This window comes from Maylandia zebra, linkage group LG1, assembly GCF_041146795.1.
Source record: "Maylandia zebra isolate NMK-2024a linkage group LG1, Mzebra_GT3a, whole genome shotgun sequence".
NCBI lineage: Eukaryota > Metazoa > Chordata > Actinopteri > Cichliformes > Cichlidae > Maylandia > Maylandia zebra.
The window spans coordinates 27,620,073-27,643,490 of NC_135167.1; the positions used below are offsets into that span (position 1 = coordinate 27,620,073).

The 23,418-nt window shown below is 39.6% G+C and overlaps 1 protein-coding gene across 3 annotated transcripts in view; it reads left to right on the plus strand.

Moving 5' to 3' along the window:
* The first annotated feature begins 678 nt into the window (after nt 1-678).
* The window catches only part of homer2 (homer scaffold protein 2), a 36,351-nt gene continuing 13,611 nt past the window's right edge, over nt 679-23,418 (plus strand). The window contains exons 1-3 of one of the 3 annotated variants that reach the window (XM_076884232.1): nt 679-899; nt 996-1,568; nt 14,824-14,980. In XM_076884232.1, coding sequence (XP_076740347.1) covers nt 1,564-1,568; nt 14,824-14,980 — 162 coding nt within the window. In that variant the 5' untranslated portion in view covers nt 679-899; nt 996-1,563. The remainder of the gene's footprint in view (nt 900-995; nt 1,569-14,823; nt 14,981-23,418) is intronic. The other 2 variants (XM_076884230.1, XM_004543449.6) reach the window with 2 other exon arrangements.

Here is a 23,418-nt window from a genome sequence, read left to right on the forward strand (position 1 = left end):
TTTACTGGTTCAGAGCATCTAAACAGAATCTCTCATTCCTTATCCCAGCTACACGATGGTTAGGGGAATTCTCCTTAATATTTTCTAACGCTTATCACCTACATTACAGCGGTGTTTCTATCATTATTGCTTCTCTCAATCGTTAGCAGTTTCGCAATGACAAAATGAAATCAATAAGCAGCCCTACCGGTTATCTCTGCCTCTCTGGTTTCCTCCCCCACGACTCCTCCAGTCCTCCACGATGGGAGGGCGGTCTGCAGGACGGTTTAAGTACTCCTGGTACTCCTGATCCTCCGAGGAGAACCTGTGTGCGAACATCTCCTCGTAGTTCTGCTGGGTTTCCGCAGTTTCGGTCATTCTGTGAGCACACAAATTATTGAAATACTTAATATCACAGAAAAGCTGCTATCGCGGCGTCGTGTTTGTATTCCCTGTTGGTCTTGCTAAACCGCGTGTTCCCAATAAGATAACTATTCTGGACAGTAATAGTAGTTATCCAACATATAAACAACGAAAAATAAAACTAGATTAAAAACAGTTACATCTCTGGCTTTGAAAAAATACCTTAATGTGACAAGTACGTCGTTAGCTTTAGCGACACTTTCCACTTCTGAAATTTCAGTGTCGTACGTCGCTGAAATCCTTCCCCCCCGGAACAAACCTCTACAAATTTTAACGGTTCTGGGAGCGCGCGCACCTGCCAGAGATTAATGAACGTTACCTGGCAGTTAGGGGATAGAAGAAAAAAGTCCAACAACCATTATGAAAAGATTCAAGACCTATTAATTGACACAATTACATGCTAATAAGTGGCGTAGCGAAGTTTGCTCTAACAGTTATTCCGCTTAATTTGGGAGAAAGGGCAAACTGGTGGAAGCCAGCACAGTGAATGGAAACATGTAAGTGCATCAGATTTTTATTTTTTATTTAAAAAACCGTCGGGTTTAACTGAAAATTATTTTATTTTTTTTTTGTTTATGACTAAAAAACTCCAGTCTGGCCTGAAAGTCCATCTAAAACCGCAGACGCCACCACAGATATGACAGGTTTAGGAAACAGTGGGTGGCTGAAAGGAGAAAGCAGGTGGAAGCCGCCCCGTGTCGCTGCTGCTGCCGTTGATATGAAACAGCCCGTTGTGGAGGAAGAAGCTCAGCGTAGAGCAGCGAAATGCAAACATTAACTTAACTCACCAGCGCCGATTGTTTGAAGGCGGCGAGGGAGAAGCCACGCCAAGGTGGGATTCACACCCGCCCATGTGAACAGGAAAAACAAAGGAGGAGAGGAGGAAAAAACTTCCTGAATTGAACGGGCTTCTGTGAGACTGAGCTTGACAGCCCGGTGAGTCGAGTTTGCGAAGAACTGCTCTCTCTCTCCCCCATATCTCAGCTGTCTCTCAGCGGCAAGAGGACTTGTTCGGAGCTGGCACACGGGGTTATGAACTCTTTGGACCGCTAATCATCTACGGACTGCGCTTTTGAAACATTATTTTTCCTCTCAACCCAGCCAATACATAACCTTCAGATTAAAGAAAAAAATAAGGAGTTGTTCCTCAAGTCCGCGGCAATGGGGTGAGTAATCCAGAAAGCGCTGCCCTTCAGAGCGCCTCTCATGACACCTGCGCTGACTAAAAATGTGTTTGTGCGGCGAAAAGACGGCAAATATGCCCCCAGAGCTGCCCGTTTCACCTGTCAGCCCTCAAATACATTTAATTCTAAATATCGCTGATTTCAAGCGCCAGGTTGTGAGAAGATCACCTCTGTTTTATTGCCAGATTGTGTTGCAATGTGGGGAAATTAATGAGGTGACTCTTGCTGGACTGTCAGTGAGACTATTCAGATGTGTGTATATGTGTGTGTGCGGTGGGGGGTTGATGCCATATTTATAATTATGGATTTATGTTTTATTTATGAGCAGAATTTCAAAAGGATCATTCTTGAGTGCTCCGCTTCTTCCTTTTCTTCAGGATAGGAATATGGTTTGGAGAGGGTTATGATATGGAGGTGTCAGAGTCAACACTGCCCACTAATGAGGAGAGATGGTGGTACTTGTGGAAGTGTGTATTTGTACGTATGTGTGTTGTCCACAGTACTGGAAGTAGTGGCGTGTACTCCCACAGTAGTTTTACATGGTACCGTACAGTATTTTGCCTCTATACTGTGGTATGAATGTTGATTCTGTGGCTCACTGCCACAGTTATGCAATCACCATCTCTCCCTCTTTCTGCACATCTACATATATCCCTGTCTATGCTTTCCAAGCAGCTGGATTGTTTTAATTTCACACAAAAAAGGGAAAACTTTTCAGACTTAAACCTCATTCTAGATCACTTATTTATTCATTTATTTATTTTAGGAATTCTTCCACTTGTAACACACAAAACTTGGATTTATGGAAACTATGATGTGAGGCGTGAATCACTAGCTGCATAAATGCTCAATTATGTAATGAGTACCACCCCATACCAAAGTGATTGCTTTTCCTCAGTATTTTAATGCGTAAGAAACCAGTTCAACAGTCCTGACTTCCTTTCGCCAGTTTGGTGTACTCACCCAGCCGGTTTCAAAGGACTCAGCTGTGTTGTGTCATGAAACTGACCCATGCAGTGGATCTGTGACAAGCATGGCAGCCAGGCCAAAGCAGGAGTTCCCACCTACTCACAGGCACAAAAGTTCCCTTTTTCTTTTCTATGTTCACTCAGTGCTAAGCAGTGGTGTCACTTGTCAGCTAAATACCTTTTTAAGAAGGAGGGCACAAATGGCTTCTATGAAATTTTATCCCACAGGACTTCCTTGAAACTACATTGGCTGCCTTTGTCATTCCAATTAGTTTCGGGGTAATCAAATGTTGCTTGTATAAAAAAAAAAAAAAAAAAATCTTAAAATTCCTTTTTGCAATACCTGAGCAGCAGTGAAAAATCAAAACTATGGAAGGCTGATAAATCCAATCTCCTACACTTGATTCAGTATTGTTGCTTTGATGCATTTGAATCAGCAGCTATTACAGCAGTGATTGAATCAGCATGTTGTGACTGTGTTAGATTGTCTGACCAGGAGTCCAAATCACAACTAATGAAATTTACTCTCATAGAAGGCAAACAAAATATTTAATAATAATAGTAATAGCGAATCAAATGTGAGAACTGAAACTGGAAACTTTCTCCTTAAGAAATAACTTAATGATTGTTGCTCATTACGCTGCAACTGAATGATGGAGATTACTGATGAATCTGCAGTTTTCTTGTGTGTTTGTGTAAAACAAGACCCAAAAAACAATGCCTATCACATCTTAAACCTTGAAGTAACTGGACTAAATTAAAGAAAGGGGAGGGGAATTCTTTTGTTCGCCTTCCAATAATTAGCAGATGTGTTGCTAATTCTGCAGTGTATATATTACTACCTGAGCACACCTGCTAATGATGCAATGTGTTTTGCACGAAGCAGCAAATCAACAGATAAGAATGAGTCTGTGTTTGGTGGAGGGAGCTGTAGATCATTTGTCGTGTGTGTGTGTGTGTGTGTGTGTGTGTGTGTGTGTGTGTGTGTCTTTGTCCCTGAAGCTCCTGTCTCCTAAATGAAGTTATAGATTAACTATAAGTCAGACAACACACACATTAACGCCCTCGATTTCTATCTTTACGTGTCCCTTTATTACCATATTTCTTTGAGCAAATGATCTATCAGTACCCTCTTGACCCTGAGACACTTTTTGTTGTTCATGCCATTTCCACACGATTTATTGAGTATATACTGTTACATATTGGTCCAAATTGTAGCATTGTATGTGTGCATTTGTATGTGTACGTCATGTGCGGCATGTCCTAAAAAAGAATAAATCAAGCCTATGTAATTAAAGACTGGTGAATTGGAGAGGGGGAGGAAATTCAGACGGTAGCACTGGGAAAGAAAGCGATGAGAATTCTGTTTCTAAGTACAGTTTTGCAGCTTAAGGGCTGCATCTCTGGAATTATTCCAACATAAAGCCTAGATTGCCTGAAAGCCCCTACTGAATAGGCAGCCACACAGACAGCAATGCAATCAGCATATTGCTATTTAAAGTAAGCCATGCTGGGAGCAGGCCTAACACAGGGATAGATGATAATCTCCTGGCTGGCCAGAGAATGGCATATAAAGGTTTAACACTCATTGATTAGGCTCTGTGACATGTGACGTGACAGTGGGTCCTTTGGCTGCCCTGACAGGAGAGTGGACTGTAAGCTTAATCTGAGGCTATGTTCTCCATCTGTGTCCGAAGGCTGGAGGGGATGGCTGTAGAGGTGCAGTTGGGGAATAGGAGCAGGTCTTACTGTTAAAGAATCATGTGTAAATGAAAGGGGACAGGCTGATGGTGGATTGGACGTCTCATCACCAGATGGTTGAAGCCTAGGAGGCCATCTGCTGCCATGCTGTTCTTCTGTGGAGACTTCCTCACTTCCTTTTCCTTGGAGCGCTCACATTACGTTGGGCTCTGTGTCCTGCCGCCTCAGTGTGGTGGAGGGAGACCTGCTGTGGTGGCTTGTTTGATTCTGGCCTGCTGCCTGTGTTGCATGGGACACTCAGTGATGCCAGACCTGGCATTGATTATGAAGGTCATTGGTAAAATGAATAAAACAAAGTTTACCACAGTCATGCCTAAGACAGAATGTTTTCTACAAAATTAAAATATCCTGCATTAAAGCAATATGTAAAGATTATTTTACTATTTTTCCAGCTGTTTTTCCAATTTGCCAAAATGAGAAACAGCCCGATTACTAAAGTTATAATGTTTCGGCCCTCAGAGCCTGATCATGATCTGTGGAAGGAGTGGGACAAAATATTAACAAGTGTTTTATCTTGAGATCATCAATCGTCGATAGCATGGAGCCAATTATAGATACTTCTATTGAATATGTAGGTGGACTGAACTAATTTCCCTGACAAAGGTGGACTGTGTATTAAAGCAAGAGAGCTACCGTAATTAACTGATTTTAATGCTAGTAAACAAACCAAGTAGCATAACAGCAGCATTTACTACTCTTCAGTTGCACAAATGTCTTGATGTATGTTTGGATAATTGCCTCGCGACGCATCAAACGTTGTATGCCTAATTGTGGATACCGTATTGCAGTACTGAGTTACAATAGGCACGGGAGTTAAATAGTATCTCTCATGTATATCAAATTTTTACTATAGCTTTATAGAGATTGGAAATTCTGGTAATACGGGAATTTTTTTTTTAGTAAAATAGAAATGCTTGTAATTAGTCAGTTTATGAGCAGTAGTGTTGAATTTGGGCTTATTTTGCTCTTCCCTCCTAACGGTTGTTTCTTCTTGCACTGGATAGTGTAGTGCAGAAGAGATGCCATAAAATAACCTTTAACAGTGACTTAATGCGAGTGGTTTTAAGCTGAGACATCATGCTCCTGTTTTGTAAATGTCAGGAGAAAGAAAATGAAAGCATAATATAGAGCTGTAGTTCTCTGCTAACTAGACCTTGAAGTCTGTTATTGCATACAGTATATATATATATACAGTGGCCTCCTTTGACCTGTTGACATCATTAGTTGAGCAAAGTGTTTGTTGCAGGGAAAGCCCAGGTGGTTTAGTAGTAATGAACCCAGAGAGAATTTCCTCCGCTGCTTACTTTGCTCATTCACACAGACAACACGCCGTTCTCGCTAATAAGGCGGCGCCGCTCTCCATCAGGACCCGCAGATAAAATATAACACCATGCCTCAGCGGTGCTCACCTAACATGCAAAAAAAGGATAATGAGAATCCAAGTTGATGATTTCTAGTGTTTTATGCTTAGCAAATTAATACACTCATTTCTAATTTTCCATATTCATGTTGCCACATTTGAACAGTACACCTTGTGACACAGTTTTTTTTTTTCATATGGGAAAAGATGTCCTTTTGTTACTGTGCTACACTCTAAAGCCTCTTGTAATGTGGAGTGCTACTGACAGGACCAGCAGAGAAAGTGAGGAAGGATAACTGCTCCCAGTGAGTGTTTCTGCAACTTTACCGTGGATATTTGACAAGTGAATAATGCCCCATTTGTCACTAAAGTTCTTCGAGCAGGCAGCGAAATCTGCATATATATATTTTTTTTCAGACCACATAGGGACAAGGACAGCACTTTATACTTACTCTATGAGTGATATAATGAGCTTAAGTAACTGGGGTAGCCTGCTGATTGTCCTGCTTTAGTGCCCGTTTCATCAAGAAAACTTTCACTGTGGTGAAATTGTCTCTAAAGGAATAAAAAAAATAAAATAATAATGGAGTAAAAGACCAAAAAAATAGTTTGACTTCCTAATGTTGGATGTTTCTTTTTATTAGTGAGATGGTTGCACAGTTTGTGTTCACATCAGGCAGCTGAGCATAATGTGGTCCAGTCTCTAGAGGATTCAAAAGGAATGAAATATGAAGTCTCACTGGCAAAGAGACTAAAGAGGTTATCTTATATTATAGGTTACTATTCTCAAACATATTGTTACATGGAATTGCACCCATGTAAAAGTGACTACTTTATTCATCTCTTGCACTAGAGCTGGGCGATAGAACGATAACGATATGTATCGCGATATAACTTTTACTGATAGAGAAATTAAGCTATCGCGATAGACCTCGCCGCTCTTGTCCTCAAAAAAAAAAAAAAAAAAAAAAAAGGTCAGCCAATCCAAATTAAGTAGCGCAGAGCCGAACCAATCACAGCCGCAGCGTCACGTCGCGTGACTTGTTACGTACAGCACAAGTGCCAAGCCGCAGTGTGTTTGTTTGGGAAGCAGCCAGCGGGTAATGGAGCCAGCGCGTAATGGAGGAAATGAGTGTGCCGACTAGAAAAATCAACCGAGCGTGACCGAAGAGAAAACAGATGATGGTTCCAATGCCGGAGAGATTGTCGAACGGAAGAGCCATAGAAGTTCCGTAGTGTGACGGTATTTCGGCTATTTCAAGTCTGACAAAAAACAGAGTAGCGTGCACTGTAAATTGTGCCGAAAGCAAGTCTGGAAATACAATAAACTGGTGCATGCGTCACACTGCGCCACGTTATTGTTTCGGTGAAATGAATTTCTACAATACTGTTACTGTTAATTCTACTCTCTGCAGTGTTTAAATGCTTACATATACACACAGTTACTGTCCGTCCACACATACGACTCGGTTCTGCTTCTATGCCCCAGCTTTGTTTACTTTTTCCCACCGAGGCTTCTAGACTTCTGATTGGCCAACCTTTCTGCACGGTTAGGAATCTAGCGCCACCTGCTGCTTTGGCATGTTCATAGCAGCGTTTTCCTTCATTTCTGCCTTTATGTGTGGACGGGATTATTTTTTAAAACGAAAACGGAAAATCTCCGTTTTCAAAAATACCCGTGTACGTGTGGACGTAGCCTCAGTCTCTGACTGGAAGCGCTAATTCGTCATTCGGCTTTTGTCAGACTAAAGTAACTGTTAAAACTGTTTGAAAAGCTAAGCTATACAACAAGGAGAGATTGAGAATTTCCTTTTAGTTCTCAGTTTATTTGATATTGACAAAAGTTAGTCAGTTTTGTCTGTTCTTCTGTAAAACAAACTAAGATTTATTTTTAGAATTAATATTTTGTTTCTAAGTGGAATTGACAATTTAGTCTGTTTTGTTTGTTCTATTTTGAAACTTAAACGCTTTAGTGGCTGCCTTTTGTGTAGTTTGCAATATTTGCCTTTATTTATCTGAAAAAGTCTCATGTTCCTTAAGTACATCTACCCTGTTGAACTTATTATGGGAAATAAATATTTAAATAAAAACAAGCTGCTGATTATTTCACATTTTACTTGTGAGCAACGGCACATTTAAATCTTACAAATATAGTTATTTGGCTTATATCGTGATAGATATCGTTATCGCCTGAAATGAAAAAAACATATCGTGATATGAAAAAATCTCATATCGCCCAGCTCTATCTTGCACATTTAATGCCCGAGACATGGTGCAAACCCAGATAGCGTGTGGCGATGCCATCTCTCTAACCTATTTAGTGAGCGATCTGACACCTTTGTAACGGTACTGCAGGCTAGAAAAAATGACACTGAACTTTCTAAAGAATCGGGCCTTACTGTCACAAGTGATCAACCTTTCTTTTTTTAAGATGTGAAAAATTACCCAAATATGTTTTTACATAACCACCCTTGGCTCCACATTTAATTTTCAAACATTACCACCTTGTGAGGTTAAACTGTCACACAGGTTTACTGCAGTGATACGAGCTTCCTTGTGTTTAGTGAGACACATTAACTTTCTGTAGGGATGTAAAGAATGCAGTTCGCATAGCTGAAGCTGCTGACGCAGCAGATTTCTGTTAAACCAGTTTCAAAGCCTGTTTGAGTGACGTTAAATGCTTTAGCGTTTAACCTCAGATTTCTAAATCCTCTATCAGACCGAGAGCTCGATGAGCAAAGTTTGTCTGTGGGTGCGGTAAGCCCGGAGTGGATTCCTATACTCAGGAATCTGGACAAAGCTGTTTGTCTTTGTTACTGAAAGAAAAACATGCCTGATCTGCACAGATGTAGCAGCACACAAGTGCAAAGTGACTGCAAGCGCTTGCATGAAAATCACCATCCCAGGCTCCTGTTCAAAGATAGAAGCTGTCTGCTGTTTATTCACTCTTCCTCTCAGAACACCATGCCATCCTGTATCATCTTAAAATGTCTTTTTTAAGCTGCATGATAATCCTTCTTAGCTGTGTATGGTGTTAGACTAATCGCTACCTACCTAAGTTATAAGTTTTTGTGAGTTATTACTCTCAAGGCAAGATTGTTTTTAACCCTTTCATGCATGAATTATGACAATCTCAATCAGGATTTTTATTCACCTTAGGCATGAAAAAATAGTTTTTTGAGCTTCATTTTTTTAAAAATGTACTTTTCAAAGAGTGTTTTTTTTACTTGTCCACTTACGTGGACAACATCACCTTTTGGAGTGGGTGGCAGGGTATGGAGTGACACATCAGTGTCCAATGTAGTGGTTTATGTGCAAGTATACCATCAACACTGACTCTGTGAAAGGCTGATACAAGAAAACAGCCTTTGAATAGCTGTCTACTCTAGTGACCACTATGTGTGAAAGGGTTAAAAATGCATGTATTTATAGGTGGGGTACTCTGAGTAGACGGATCTGTCTGTCAGCTCACTTTAAATCTTATTGCTGGTACACAACAAACACGATTGCTGCGTTATCAGTGTGTACAGTCCTGAGGTGCGTATGTAGGTGTATGTAAGCATAGACAGTGCAGTCTAACTCAGACCTGCACCCCCACATAGAAACACACACACCTGTAAATTATTCAAAGCACCAGATGGGGACAGAGAATGCCTGACAGGCAGCGGGACAAAGTATCCAGTGGTCATAGTCCCAAATGTTGTCGTCTTTTTTTCTTTTCTTTTTTCCTCATTTATTTTTTTATATCTAGTAAAATCAATCAACCTAATGCTTTTTATCTGAGAAAAGCAGATCAGACAAATCCATTAAACAGTTGTGTGAGTGCATCCATGTGTTCAGCAGCGGCCTTTCACTCCTCCTTCCCTTGCCAGTCTGAGCTGGCTCGAGACACTGGCACTGCAAAGGTCAGCGCGTGTGGCTATGTAAAGCGACAACAGTGATCTGTATAATGGGTTTTGTTGTTCCCAAAGCAGATGAAGACCGAGATTAGGCTTAAAGGGGACAGTGAATTTATTAGGCTTTCATTTCTGTGAGAACCATAATCCCAATGGAAGTAAAAGCTTTATTAGCTCATGAATATGTGCTGCCTGCCAGCTTGTCTGTCTGACATTATTTTCACCGGCAATTCATAACAGTGCATTAAAGTATTTCTGTCCATGAGACATGTCACTTTGCCCGTTGCAGTGAAGCTTTGCAACAACAATGGGACCATCTGTACCCTGTTAATCAAACATGTGTACGCTTCTCAGCATGAAAAATTGTTTGTTCAGATTTTTAAATTAAAAAAAAAAAAAAAAAAACAGATGATTTTGATTAATTTTCCTAAGCACATCCCCGTGCTTAAAATGTTCAAAATTGATTTGTTGGCATCACATTACAGCAGCTGTACCAGTGTATCTAGCTCAGAACCATTACATATGTTTAAGGAAGGAAGATACCAGCCCAAGAAAATGAATGTAATGAAACAGTAAAAAGGGTTATAACAAAGAAAATATAATGCAGTAGAAAAAATTGTGTGGTTCTGTTGCTGTGGTGGTTCAATCCCAACTGCTCCAGTTTGGTTTGGGCAAGATATTGAATTTAAGTTTTCCCTGATGCGTCCATAAGATTGTGAATGCTAGACAAAGTCTAGTCTTGTTTGAATGAATGTGTGATTGGGTGAATACAGCTTGTAATAAAAAGTGCTTTGAGTGCTCAGAGTAGAAAAGTGCCATAAAAGTCCAAGTCCAAGTGATAAGATTTTGTGGAGGCAGATAAGTGATATGTAAACAATGTTTTAGAAGCACATTTGGGATTTTACAGAGAATAAAATTATCATTAAATCATCACTAATTATCAGAGGACAGAATGACTCTTATAGATGCTTATAAGATGGAAATGGTGGTATTTTGATCATTTTTCTTCAAACTGGCCATGACTGTGTTTGGGTGAGCTAATGCTTGTGCTGGCTAGCTAGACTAGTTATCGGGATTCAACTCTACTCATTTTGATATTAAGAGGAGATGCTAATTTAAGCTAGCAAAAACACTATATTAAATCTACTAACCAGAAAAACTAACAGCTGACTCCTTTTTGTCTTTTACTACCTGACACTGATTAAGAGAAATCCGCATGTGACTCAATGCTGCCAGTCCCACGAAGCCTCAACACAATTTAAACTGATGTGTTTTTAAAAATAAATTCACTCTGTGCAGTGGTCACAAACAGGTGGATTTACTATAGAGACAGAAAAACAGACAGCCTGAAGAGACACGTTTCGGCTGTAAAGTTGAGTATTTTAACCTGGGATTCTGTGGGGGTGGAGTGGCTTTTAGAGATATCCTGAAGTGCCCATTTGAGGAAATGACAACTTAATTTTTCTGCCCTGGAGTTTGATGTTGGCTTAAGATATGGCGTAACATACAGATCATCCTTGAGGGCTGTTCATACATCACAGCATCCAAATTTCTGACTCAAAAGGGCTGTTTTACTATCGTTGCAGTCATTACACACTGTTTGCTGCTACAACTACACATGTTTCTTTTCCAACTATTTATTTATAAGTGACTTATGTATGTATGTATATATATGTGTATATATTGTACTATTCTTAGTTAGCGTATTGTCTGTCTTGTCTTAATGTTGGTTTAAAATGGAGCACTGTAACAAAAAATAATTTCCCCCAGGGATCAATAAAGTATTCTGATTCTGATTCTGATTAGAGTTCAGCGTTTAGTGCATTTTAGCCAGGTCTTAGCTTTAGATGGAGAATTGAAGGTGAAATCCAAAACAAAAGACTAGAATCTACAGTATGGGCTTGTGTAAATGTGTGGGTCCGACACACTATGGACCGCAGCAAAATACATGTAATACCAGCAAACATTTTGTTCTCCCTGTTTTCCAGGAACGTGGGAACGAACTGCACTGTGCTGTGCTTGTACTGTAGCTCACTACTCAAGGCATCAATATGCTTCCACTGAAGTGCTCTTCAGATGGCTGAACAGCATGTGAAAGCCCACTTACTCCCCGATGTCAGCACTGAGGGGGGGCTGCAATCCAACATTTTCTTTATTTTCCTAAAGCGACAGTCACAAGAACACCCATTTCATACAACTGATGATCAGCTGTAGATTTGTTTTTATTTTTTCCCCAGAGGCTTTATCCCCCTTCTTGACACAATTACTTATGTCACTTTCTGTTTCTATAACCATTTGCAATGTTTTGGATGCCTTTGAGGAAGGATTGTTCATGAGTGTGTTATGCATGTTTGCACGGTTCATTGCATTTCACTCCTCTGTGAAGGCACAGTTTTCACAATGCATTTGACTGTGCCTTGTGGGACAGAAGCACTTTTGGTGCCAGTTGGAGGTGGTTGGAGGGCCCTTGGAATTAAAGAAAGGATAACAAAATGATCAGTATGTGCTCAGAACAAGCTACTAAAATATACTGCAATCAGAATAACAAAGCATTGACAACAGTCAAGTTATTTGTACCAAGCAGTGGCATCTTTCTAATCTATATTTTGTCTCTGAAAGTATTTTTTAATTCACATTTTGATTTCCAACAAGTACTTTGAATCTGTCTCCCCACATTCTTCAGCTTGTATCCATTATTAAGTTCTTGAGGTGTCCTATGATCCCTCTCATCTCAGCCACTCCACTTAATTATTCCTCACTCTTGGAACGTTATAGAGGAGTATTTCAACCACCTGCACTCGCCTTTTGAAATGAGAACCTCCAGTGGAAATTTTAACCCTCCTGAGTCCAGTCCTTTTAAAGCACTATCATTAAAGAGAAGGCAGACTGTTTTTTATTACTTTTTGCTTCTAGCGGCAGTGCTCTTTCAGTCTTAGGTTTCTGCATAGTTGCCTTGAAACACTAAAAATGGATGGTCTGCTTTCAAATGGAGTTTTTTTTTTTTTTTTTTTTTTAATATTTATTTATTTTTAACCACAAGCTTTGAAACTGTGTAATAGTGTAGTAGATACCGATGTGTTCTTTTTACTGAACCCAGCGATCACAATGGCTTGAAATTTTATTGATTTACAGAGTCATGTCTATTTTAATACAGTGTCACCTGAAGATCACTCAGTGTCTGCATTCTTTAAATCGGGGAGTGTCAAACATACGGTCTGGGGCCCAGAATTGGCCCGCCAAAGACTTTGGAAAATGTGAAAAGGGGCATACATTTTGGACTTTTAACTAGTTTTAAAGTTTTTACATTTTTACATCTTACCGTACTGATTTAAAAACCTCTGGGTCATTCATACTACACCAAAATATTAAGTAATAGATGAACATTTAAATGACAGTTTCTGGCTCAAGAGTTGGCAGTTCGTCTTGTAATCGGAAGATTGCCGGTTCGAGCCCCGGCTCGGACAGTCTCGGCCCTTGTGTCCTTGGGCAAGACACTTCACCCGTTGCCTACTGGTGGTGGTCAGAGGGCCCGGTGGCGCCAGTGTCCGGTAGCCTCGCCTCTGTCAGCGCGCCCCAGGGTAACTGTGGCTACAATGTAGCTTGCCATCACCAGTGTGTGAATGGGTGAATGACTAAATGTAGTGTAAAGCGCTTTGGGGTCCTTAGGGACTAAGTAAAGCGCTATACAAATACAGGCCATCAATTTTGGTTTTATTTCATGTGTTTTCTTTGTACTGTTTTTATTTCAGCGTGGGGTTCAAATTATTTGCAAAAGGTTAGGGTTTTTTTCTCTTCTTTTTCTCCTCTGTTAAAAGCTGTGAAAGCTGAAAATCCACTTCTTGTCTTACTGAGTCAGGCTATGTTTCCAGGTAACAGCAGGACTGTCATCGGAATCATAAAGGTGTGTCTGTGGATGTCATTGAGAGGAGGAGCATTTGTATTTAGTCTGCGGTCATTCAAGTTTAACAGCCGCCTTGATCCTGCTCCTCATGCTGATGCTCTTCTGAGTCACAAGGGCGGTGTGCAGCTCATGGCTGAGAGGCAGATTACTTCACTCCCACGGATAGATGACATGATTTTGAACTTTTCTCCATCACATTTATTGCTGACTTGGGTTTTATACATTTTATTATTTTTTTTTTTTTTAAGTCGAGTGTGGTTTCACCTTTTCACTTAAAAATGATTAAACTATAATGAGGCTGTAAGAGATTGAAAATGGAGAGAGAACTGCTTGAGTATAATGAGAGACGTGGCAGTAAAACTGGGCTGGACAAAAGCTTAACTTGAATCAGCTTGTGAATACTTTCTAAAAGTGGACACTGAAATGAGTCAGAGACGGGCTCAGCAGAGCTTTTATCTACTTATAATTCCCGTAATGAGTGGAATCCATTTTACCGATGTTTCCCAGTACAGTCGTTTGCCGATAAATCCTAAGAATCCCCATTAGTTTACAGGTTTAATATCGGTGTTTTATGGATAACGTGCTACCATTCAAGCTAAGCGAAGTAATACAAAGCAGTTTTCTTTGATTATAAAAGATGACTCATGATGATGGCAAATGTATGCAAAATCATAATTAGGAATTAATCCAACTGATGTTTAATTCAGTGCCTTGTGCTGTGCAATATATAAACTGTTCAACAAAACAAAAACTGCTTTTGGATGTGGGTAATTGCAAATGTGACATGATAATAACATACTAAGAAAATGGGCAAGCATTATGTGCATTATCAGAGTGACATGTTGCCATTAGCACTGTGCATGTTTAGTGTAAAAACTGTTTTGACAATGTGATCACTTGGTTAGATTAACATTGCATCCAGTAGTAGGCAGCTGGTGTGAGAAAAGTCAATTATCTGACTGTGGTGCACTAGAAAAATCTTTCTCTAAACACATAAAAGTGCACAGTCCAAACATCTAGTGTGTTACTGACACCTATGAGAGGGAAGGGGGGTGTTAATGTGCTAATGGCTTTGGGTTGCCATGAGAATTAAGGGTTTGTGTTACATTATCACCTGCCTGTCCACACTAAGACTCTCAGGACTCTGCATTTCTGAACACAAAGCACACGGTCTCTGCAGCCTTTATGTGATAAAGCTTTTATTCACCCTATAGCTCTGTTTGTGTGTGTTGTGTGTGAGAGAGATTTGGCTCGTTTATCAGTGGATGTTATCTTGAGCTGTAGTTCCATGTTGTGTCTTATCTCAGTCGCCCTCTAATATCGTCCCTCTGCTCTGTCTTCTGCTCTTCAGGGAGCAGCCGATCTACACCACCAGGGCCCATGTCTTCCAAATCGACCCAACTACCAAGAAGAACTGGGTTCCTGCCAGCAAGCAGGCTGTCACTGTCTCCTATTTTTATGACAGCACGCGTAACAGCTACCGCATTATCAGTGTCGATGGAACCAAGGTATGTGTGTGCATATTCTGTATCTTTGTGTAACAATATCAATATCAATAACTGCCCTCGGGAGACATGGAACGAGAGAAACACTTAATAGTATTGAACAAAAGGTGCTGCCAAGCATGTCAGTATTGCATTTGCTGCTCTCACTGATTAGCGTTAGTCCAACATGGCAATGTTTAAGGTTTCCTGCAACTCCTCTGCGTTTGTCTGAATAATTTGATATTAAATTTATTGCACAATGACAAAGAAAAAGATGACATCAGCTCTATTTGAGGTCACAATATTTAGCAGTTAGAATTGTTGTATGATTAACTCTTTACACCTTGAAAGCCTACTTACTGGGAGCAGCCCTAGTAACAGGAGGCTTGAGGTCAAACTTCATCTTTATGGGGAAAGCGTCAAAGTTTAGTCTACTCATGTAGTGCTAAGCTGAAATAACTGTCTAACCGGACTGGCTGACACCTGCAGTTAGGTCCATAAGTGTCAGACAGTGACACAGTTTTTCTAGGTTTGTCTCTGTGCATCACCACGGTGGATTTTAATGATCAAATGATCAAGATGTGATTGAAGTACAGACTTTTAGCTTAAAAAAGGGGTTTGACAAAACCATTGCATTAGCTGTTCAGTAATTAGAGTCATTTTATGCACAGTCCCCCATTTTCAGAGTTTCAAAAGTAACAGTTGACTGACAAGTTGTTTCATGTCTTGTCAGGCTTGTTCACCATTTATTCCATGACAAATTAAGCATTCTGGAGTTGATTCAAGTATTGAACTTGCATTCAGTTCACTGGAACTGTCTATGTGAGAGTTGTTGATGCAACTGAAAGAAACCAGATTAGACCTCGCTGGAAGATCTCCAAACGTGTTGGCGTAATTCTGAAATAAAAATCTTTAGACAGATGAAGACGCGTTTAACCCGTACCCGAATGATAGGAAGGGAAATCTATGAGGTAAGGAGAGAAACATGATCTGACGCACAACACTTATTCTGTCAAACACACTGTTATAGTATGGGCATGTATGGCTGCCAGTGGAACTGGTTCAGCAGTATTTAGTAATTATCTGACTGCTGATAGAAGTAGCAGGATGAACTCTGTAGTGTACATGGCTGTACTCTCTGCTCAGATCAAAACTGATCCCACGGTGCTTCACAGTACACAAGGATAATGGCCCAAAGCATACAGTGAAAGCAACCCAAGAGTTTCTCAAGGGAAAGAAATTTGATATTTTTCAATGTGCACGTTGGTCACCTGATCTCAGACCATCAGAGCACACTTTGGAGTTACTGAAGGCAAAACTGAAGGCAGAGACACCCACAAACAAGTGAGAGTCGAGACCTGGCAGAGCGCATACACAGCATGTGGTGACGAGCATGGGTTCTAGACTTCAGGTAATCATTGACTGCAAAGGATTTTCATCACCATGTTAAAGACTTTTCAAAGTTATTTTAGTTTGTCCAATTACTTTTGAGCCTGTGGAAATGAGGTCATGTAAAGGTTGGCTGTAGTTTAAATGTAATAAATAGACTACATTGAAACAGACTTTCTATACTGTCGCTGCATTTGGTACTGCTACAGTTTAAACTGTGTATACTTGTTATAGCAATGTTAATTGGAGACCTTAAAATTCAGAATTGCCCATTAAACAGTTGTACTTTCCATTAACTGTATAAGCATACATCTAATAAAATATTTTTTAAAATTAATGCAGTGTTACAGTTCATAAAATAAAAATGTTCGTGTTGACAGTCCAATTAAGGGAGGAAAAAAAAGTGTGAGCTCTGCATTTTTATTTGCCAGCTGTTTCCATGGATTTAATGTATTTAAAAGCACACACAGCACATAAAAATATGAATATGGGACACACATTGATGATTTCTGTGCTTACCTAGGATCTTCTGCCTAGTTAAACTGTTTCCAGACATGGAGCTTTGCAAAACAAATATGTTAATCATAACATTAACTTGAATAACTGCCATGTAAGTTGAAATATTAGCAATCTTCCCCTCTAATAGATTAACAAGAGTATCAAAGAGCTGCCGACCTGTGGAGTCACAATTAAACTCAATTATCTGTAATTTCATGTCATCAACAAAAAGCCAACAGTCGTCATACTCTGAGGGTGGTAGAGTTTTTAAAGACTGGCCACACTGCAGGGGGAAAGTGTCAACTTTTGCTTGTGTTATAGTGATTTTTTTTTTGTAGTTGTGAGCATAGTACTAAGATTAAATAATACAAGTGATGATGGACACCACTTGAATTTGTCTACATCCCATATTCACACAGTCTTCCTCTGCTTGCTGAAAAAGTACATTATGCGTTTCCATGGCGATCAGTTTTCTGTCTGTGTAGAAAGCTAGAGGAGCCTCAGGACAGCGATATTCCTCTGTTGACACTGTTAGGCAACCACATTTCAGAGTCTTAAATCACATAGTTTACCTGCAGAGCCACTTTAGGGTGGGTGTGTTGACAGATGTTTGGATTGGTTGATAGTTTCAATTCTCTGCTTCGGTGAAAGGATTGAGGAGTTAAGATTATCAGCAGGCGATGAGTGGCTTTCTCACAGGAAGTCAGCATATCGGTGTTGAGTTTTTTGCACAGCAAGCATGTCCTGCTGTCTTCTTAGTGCAAAGCATGTTTTTTTGTTGTTTTTGTTTTTTCTTTTTGTATGTTTTTGACCATCTGGCTCTACTGTAAAGAGCTTGTGTTCATTCTTAGAATTGTAACTCACTTTTCTGGGCAGTTTAAGCCTCACAGCACAATTTTAAGTAAAAGAAGCATCGGTTCTCTTCTCCAGCAAAGCATTGTTGAGTCAAGCTCTGCTAGCTTCAAAGCATTGAAAGCTTTCTTCCTACAGCTACAGAGGCAAGACTTTAATGTGTTATGTCATCAGCCAGCACTTATGGATCTGCAGGGATGACAACAGCTGACAATAGATTACTAAAGATAAACTATATCTACTACTTCATGTCTGTTTTATTTGTGAGAAAGATAATGGGACTATTATTTATTCATGTCTAAAAGCATCAATTTTTGTCCTCTATTTCCTCAAGGCCATGAGTGCTCTCTCTCTTCTCTCCCTCTCCTGTCATCTTTGTTGTTGTCGTCCTCCTCCTCCCTCCTCTGTAACCTTAACAGAACATTATGTGTCATAAAATCTCTGCAGGGAACCGCTGTACGCGAGGTACAGGGAAAAGGAATTTCTCAAATGTTATCGCAATTTAAAAGGAGCAGACTCCTGCTGATTTTAATTTTATCCTCCTATCCATTTAATTTAAGTGAGTCAAAGTGATGTCGATATGAGCAAAGTAACCAAAAGCGAAGAAACGTTGAGTCATGTCAAATAGATGTTAAATATAGTTTCTAGTTTGCACAGTTGCTGCAAGGGAGACAGGTCTGTCTAGAAGAATTCTGTGCTGTTGCACGCACTAACTATGACAGACCATCAGCTTGTATTCATCCACCTATGATGTCTGGGCAACTGGCTGATGATGATATGGCAAGTAGAGGAGCGCATCAGCACTTTTGACTGTCGCTCAGCCTGCATCGTGCTTCTCATGCAACGATGTACCAAGTGCTGTGACAACACAGTGAGGACACATCTAGCTGTACTTTATAAATAATTCCCAGTATGATAACTTTGTGAGGTAATGCCTAAAACACTCAGTTCTTTTTAGATTTATCTTTCTGACACTTCATTAAGTATCTTCTTCTTTTTTTTTTTTTCTTTTTTTTTTTTGGCACAGCCAGTTTCTAGCACTAACGTTAAAGCTCATGAGCTTATGAGTTTGGCTTGTAGGCTAAAAGACATGTCTCCGCCAGTAATAAGAATTCAAATGAGCTTTTTATTCATCAAATGCTTGTGTAATTTAGTAATTTCATTGTATTCATTCACTTTGTCTGCTTATTACAATGTCTGTTAAGCCAGGGCAATCTTCATTGCATGGCATACCCTCCTTTCTCTTCGCTGTTCCTGTCAATCGTCACTTTTGACTGTTAAATACAAAACTGTCAAACAAATATATATTCTGCTACCTAGCCAGAGCTCATTAATGTGCTGGGAAATGTTGGCATTCAGCTGCTTTGCCCATACCAAGGAAGAAAGGAGTAAAAAAAATTTCCAAAACCTGAAGGTTCTGAAATAATTATTTTATTAAGTGCTAAGTATTCTACAGTGCTACCAGTGACATGTTGTTTGTGAAAGTGGAAAAATAAGGGTTAATTGTGCTGGAACATAAACAAGATGATCAGGTTTATTCATTCTTTTTAAAGTTGTTTTGGTCTTGCCTAAACAGCATAGTTTGTATCAAACTATCAAAAAGTCAAGTTTCCCTATTATCATCAATCTGCTCATAAAGAGTACACTAAGTTTTTATTTTTATTTTTTTAATTTTCCTTTTTTTTTGAAGTTGTGAGCCATAAATGTTTGTTTCCATCCAAGAACAAGAAAACAAAAAACGAACACCCTCCCCGATAAACCTGGGGATCTAGGGGATATGCACACTCCACCTTTCAGTGTCTGGTACGTCAAGCTAGTCGATTGGATATTGTGCTGTATGCCCAGCTGTCATCAGAGAGAATGCACTGGGCTGTTATCAGTCCCAGCACAATTATCCATAAGGATTATGACACAGTTGCACCAACCTTTTATAGTGTGAAGTCCCAGCATCAGCAAATTCTGTATTGTAAACAAAGCTGCAGATCAGTGACTCTTTCAACAGGGGAAACAAGCGAGGACAGGAAACATAAAAAAATAAATAAATCTAAAAGCACGCATTTGAACTTTTGCCAGTTAAAAAGCTGCACTTCATCAGACAACTGTCAAGACTTGAAGCATAAATACACAGAAGTGTTGTATTTATTGTGACTCAAGGTACAAATACACCCTCTATTCAGGCAACACCTGGATTTATAGGTCTGCAAAGACCTTGTGAAGGTCTTGGCTTTCTCAGAGATCAAAAGCTACATTCGGGATGTTGAACTAGCAGACTTATTAATTCAACTTTCTGGGTCATAAACATCAGCAGATGTACAAAACAAATATAATTCACACAAAAACTGTAAAAAAAAAAAATACATTCTGCTAAGTTGAGTTAAAAGTGGTGTTAGGTAACCAAACTTGCGTCATCACCACCGAGGAACAGTGTTTTGTTTTTTTGCAGTTCTTAATATATGGTGAGATGAAATGCATCAGGACATTAAAGCAGTTGGCAGACATACAGAAATACTGAACATTTTTTCATCTGCATCACACCTCTACCTGATGAGCAATCGCAATTTTTCCACTTTGCTTTCTGGTTTAATGACAGGACATGGCAGACTTTGTCTCACCTATCATTGGCTGTGTTTCAGATATACTACAGCATCATAATGACTATCCTCACTGCGCATTTGTCACCATAATTCAGATTTTTATTTTTTTGTATGTCCTTTTAAGAAAAAAAGATTCCTTCCTGTTCGTCCTAATTATCAGTAGATAACTTCAGCTGGTGTTTTTTTTTTTTTTTTTTTTTTTTTTTTTTTTTTTTTCCAACCATGAAAAAGTCATCTGGTATTTGGTGCTTGATAACTGATCTCTCATGTTCTACATCTCCTTTCCTAATCACTGACTCTGCAGATTCTGTGCACTCTGCAGACACCTAATCGGCCGAGGAAGCTTTCCCTTATAACCTCCTGGCTGTCTCTGAGTTTCCAGCTGACCCTCAGGCCATTAGCTTGCCGAGCTTCACTCTGTGCCTCCTGTGCCACTTGATCCACAGCCCGGCTCACCATCCACACAGCTGCCAGCGTCACTCTGCACCCCCTCCCTTTCCTCCGTCACACCCTCCCACTCTCTCATTGGCTTGCTCACTGGGTCGTTTACATATGCGTGCCAAACATACAGTCACAGGTCTCGTGGGGGTAACTTTGTATCCCATGTTACATTACAGATGATACTGTAAATGCAATGACTGAGCCTTTCTCTGCAGATACTTTTAGTTCAGTAGGTATAAAGTTACAGGTATGTAGTTTAATTAGTCTCAGTGTTTTTCTTTATTAATATATAGTATAAAACAGCAATGAGATGTATTCAAGATGGCAGAAAATAATGGAATAGTTTGACATTGCTTTGTTGTTTTGGTTTAAAAAAAAAAACAACAAAAAAAAAAAACTGGGAGAAATAAATCCCTCTTGCCTTCAGAAATGCCTCATCATGCAATTGCTGCAGATTCCTAGGCTGCAGGTGATGATAATCTCCTGTTCCAGGACATCCCAAAAGTTCTGTGGGTTTAAGATCTGTTGATATGTCACCACACAATTACACAACCACCAGCAACCTGAACCAAGGCTGGATGGCTTTCATGTTTACACCAAATTCTCACCCTACCATCTGAACGTTGAAGCGGAAGTCAAGACTCATCAGGTTAGGTGACATTTATCGATCTATTGTCCAACTTTGCTGAGGCCAAGCATATTATAGCCTCAGTTTCCTGTTCTTGGCTGACAGTAGTGGTATCCGGTGTAGTCTGTAGCCCATCTGCTTCAAGGGTCGATTTGTTGTACTTTCACAGATGTTTTTTTGCTTACCTTGATTAGAACAAGTGGTTATTGATATTGTCTTCACCTCAAAGCAGTCTACATTTTCACCCAGAGAACTGCCGATTACTCGCAATTTAAGAGTCCACATGCCGATTGTACGTTTAATTATGAAATAATTTTATGGTAATGAATTTTTTAAGAAAACTTAGCGGGGAGTAAAATGTTTGAGAAGCACTGACTGCGTTCAGGTCTTTGTACCTGTAGTGTGTAGCTTCAGTGGTATAAACGTCATCATGCTGTGTTTCAAATCTTATAGCAAGAGTTATCTTGCATTATGTTTTTGTTTAATAAAATTAAATTTAGTGAAAAAAATTTTTCTACCTCTTAAAAAAACAAAACAAACAGAATTTCTCCTAATTATTTTGAGAATTATCTGAAAGCATTCATCACACACGAGATAAAAAAGAGAGGATTATTATTCCAAAGGAAATTCACATTTTATACGCCGCTGGTTGCAGACATTTACTGCGTGTTTACCTAACTCCTTCCTTTTTTCGCTTTATTCCGCAGCAGCACTCCACTTTTTCCACAATGATCATTAAAGTTTCATCTTATCTTAACACTTCTCTTTGAGCCAGAGTTATGAGCCCTGTTAAATATTCACTTCACTGCTAGAGATGAGACGTAGGAGTGTTGTTCAGGCTTTACCCAGGTTCCACTTCAGGGGAAATTGGGTCACCTTTGTTTTGAAGAAGCCTCTGAAAGAGTGATGATTTTTAAGATCAGATTAGCAGTGCCTTGGTAAATTGCCAGTCTCCTTATAAACCCTTGATGTGGGAATGATGCCTGCATCAAAGATTGCAGTTGTAATCTTTAGCTGTGTTGCCTGATGGTCGTCTTTTTTTCTTTTTTCTTTTTTTTTTGTTCACCTGTTGTGATCTTTCTCCCTAGGCGCCATTAGCATTGATCTAAATAGAGGACAAACATTAATTGCGTACTAATGATCCTTATTCCGCTCGCTCAGGCTCCTCTGCTTTTTGGCTCGCTGTGTCCAGTAATGATGTGGTATAAAGAGTTTTAACACCTCAGCCACTAAAAAGATGGAGAGGGAGACAGTGGGGGCGTAGAATGGGACACGAGTCTGTCAGCAGTTTAAATCCTCAGATCCTGTATTCAGAGCCATGTTGCTATGAAACAAGGGCTGCTCTGCCATTAGACTGTCTTCTATTGTTTCTTAATCGTTGGGATAATTTGCGTGTGCTGGTTTTAAGTTCTGTTATATCTCTGTAGTGAGACTGGGTTTGTGTGCATGCAGCAATAAATCAAAGCTGCTTGTGTTTACATGCACATCTAGCATCACAGAGGATCAGAGTTGTCTATATGAACTAGAGCAGGGCGATATGGCCAAAAATATTTATCACGATATATATTTGAAAATTTGCGATAACGATATAACCGACGATATAATTGATGCGAGACAAAATACAACTCCACAACATTACTAGCGCAAAAAGACAATCTTCCATTTATTTTCACTTAAACAAGAAGCTGGTTTTTATGTACATTAAAGCTTTATAAAAATATAACAGTGCAAATGCAAATTCCTTGCTGAAAGTTTAACCAAAAGGCATTTACAGTAGAAATGGGCTGACATATCCTGAGCATAACCATGTATAATATCCACTGAAGTTAAAAAGAGGTGCTTTGCAACATTAAACTGCAGTGTGCAGTACGCATTTTTCGGACCATAAGGTGCACGGGATTATAAGGCACATTAAGCGAAACAAAGCAGTCAGATAAATCAAACTTTATTAAACTCATTCTTCTTGCTTCCTCCACTTCTGTACCATTGATTCATTAATGTTGAATTCTCTGGCAGCTGCTCTATTCCCATGTTGTTGCAGTATATTAATGACTAACCTC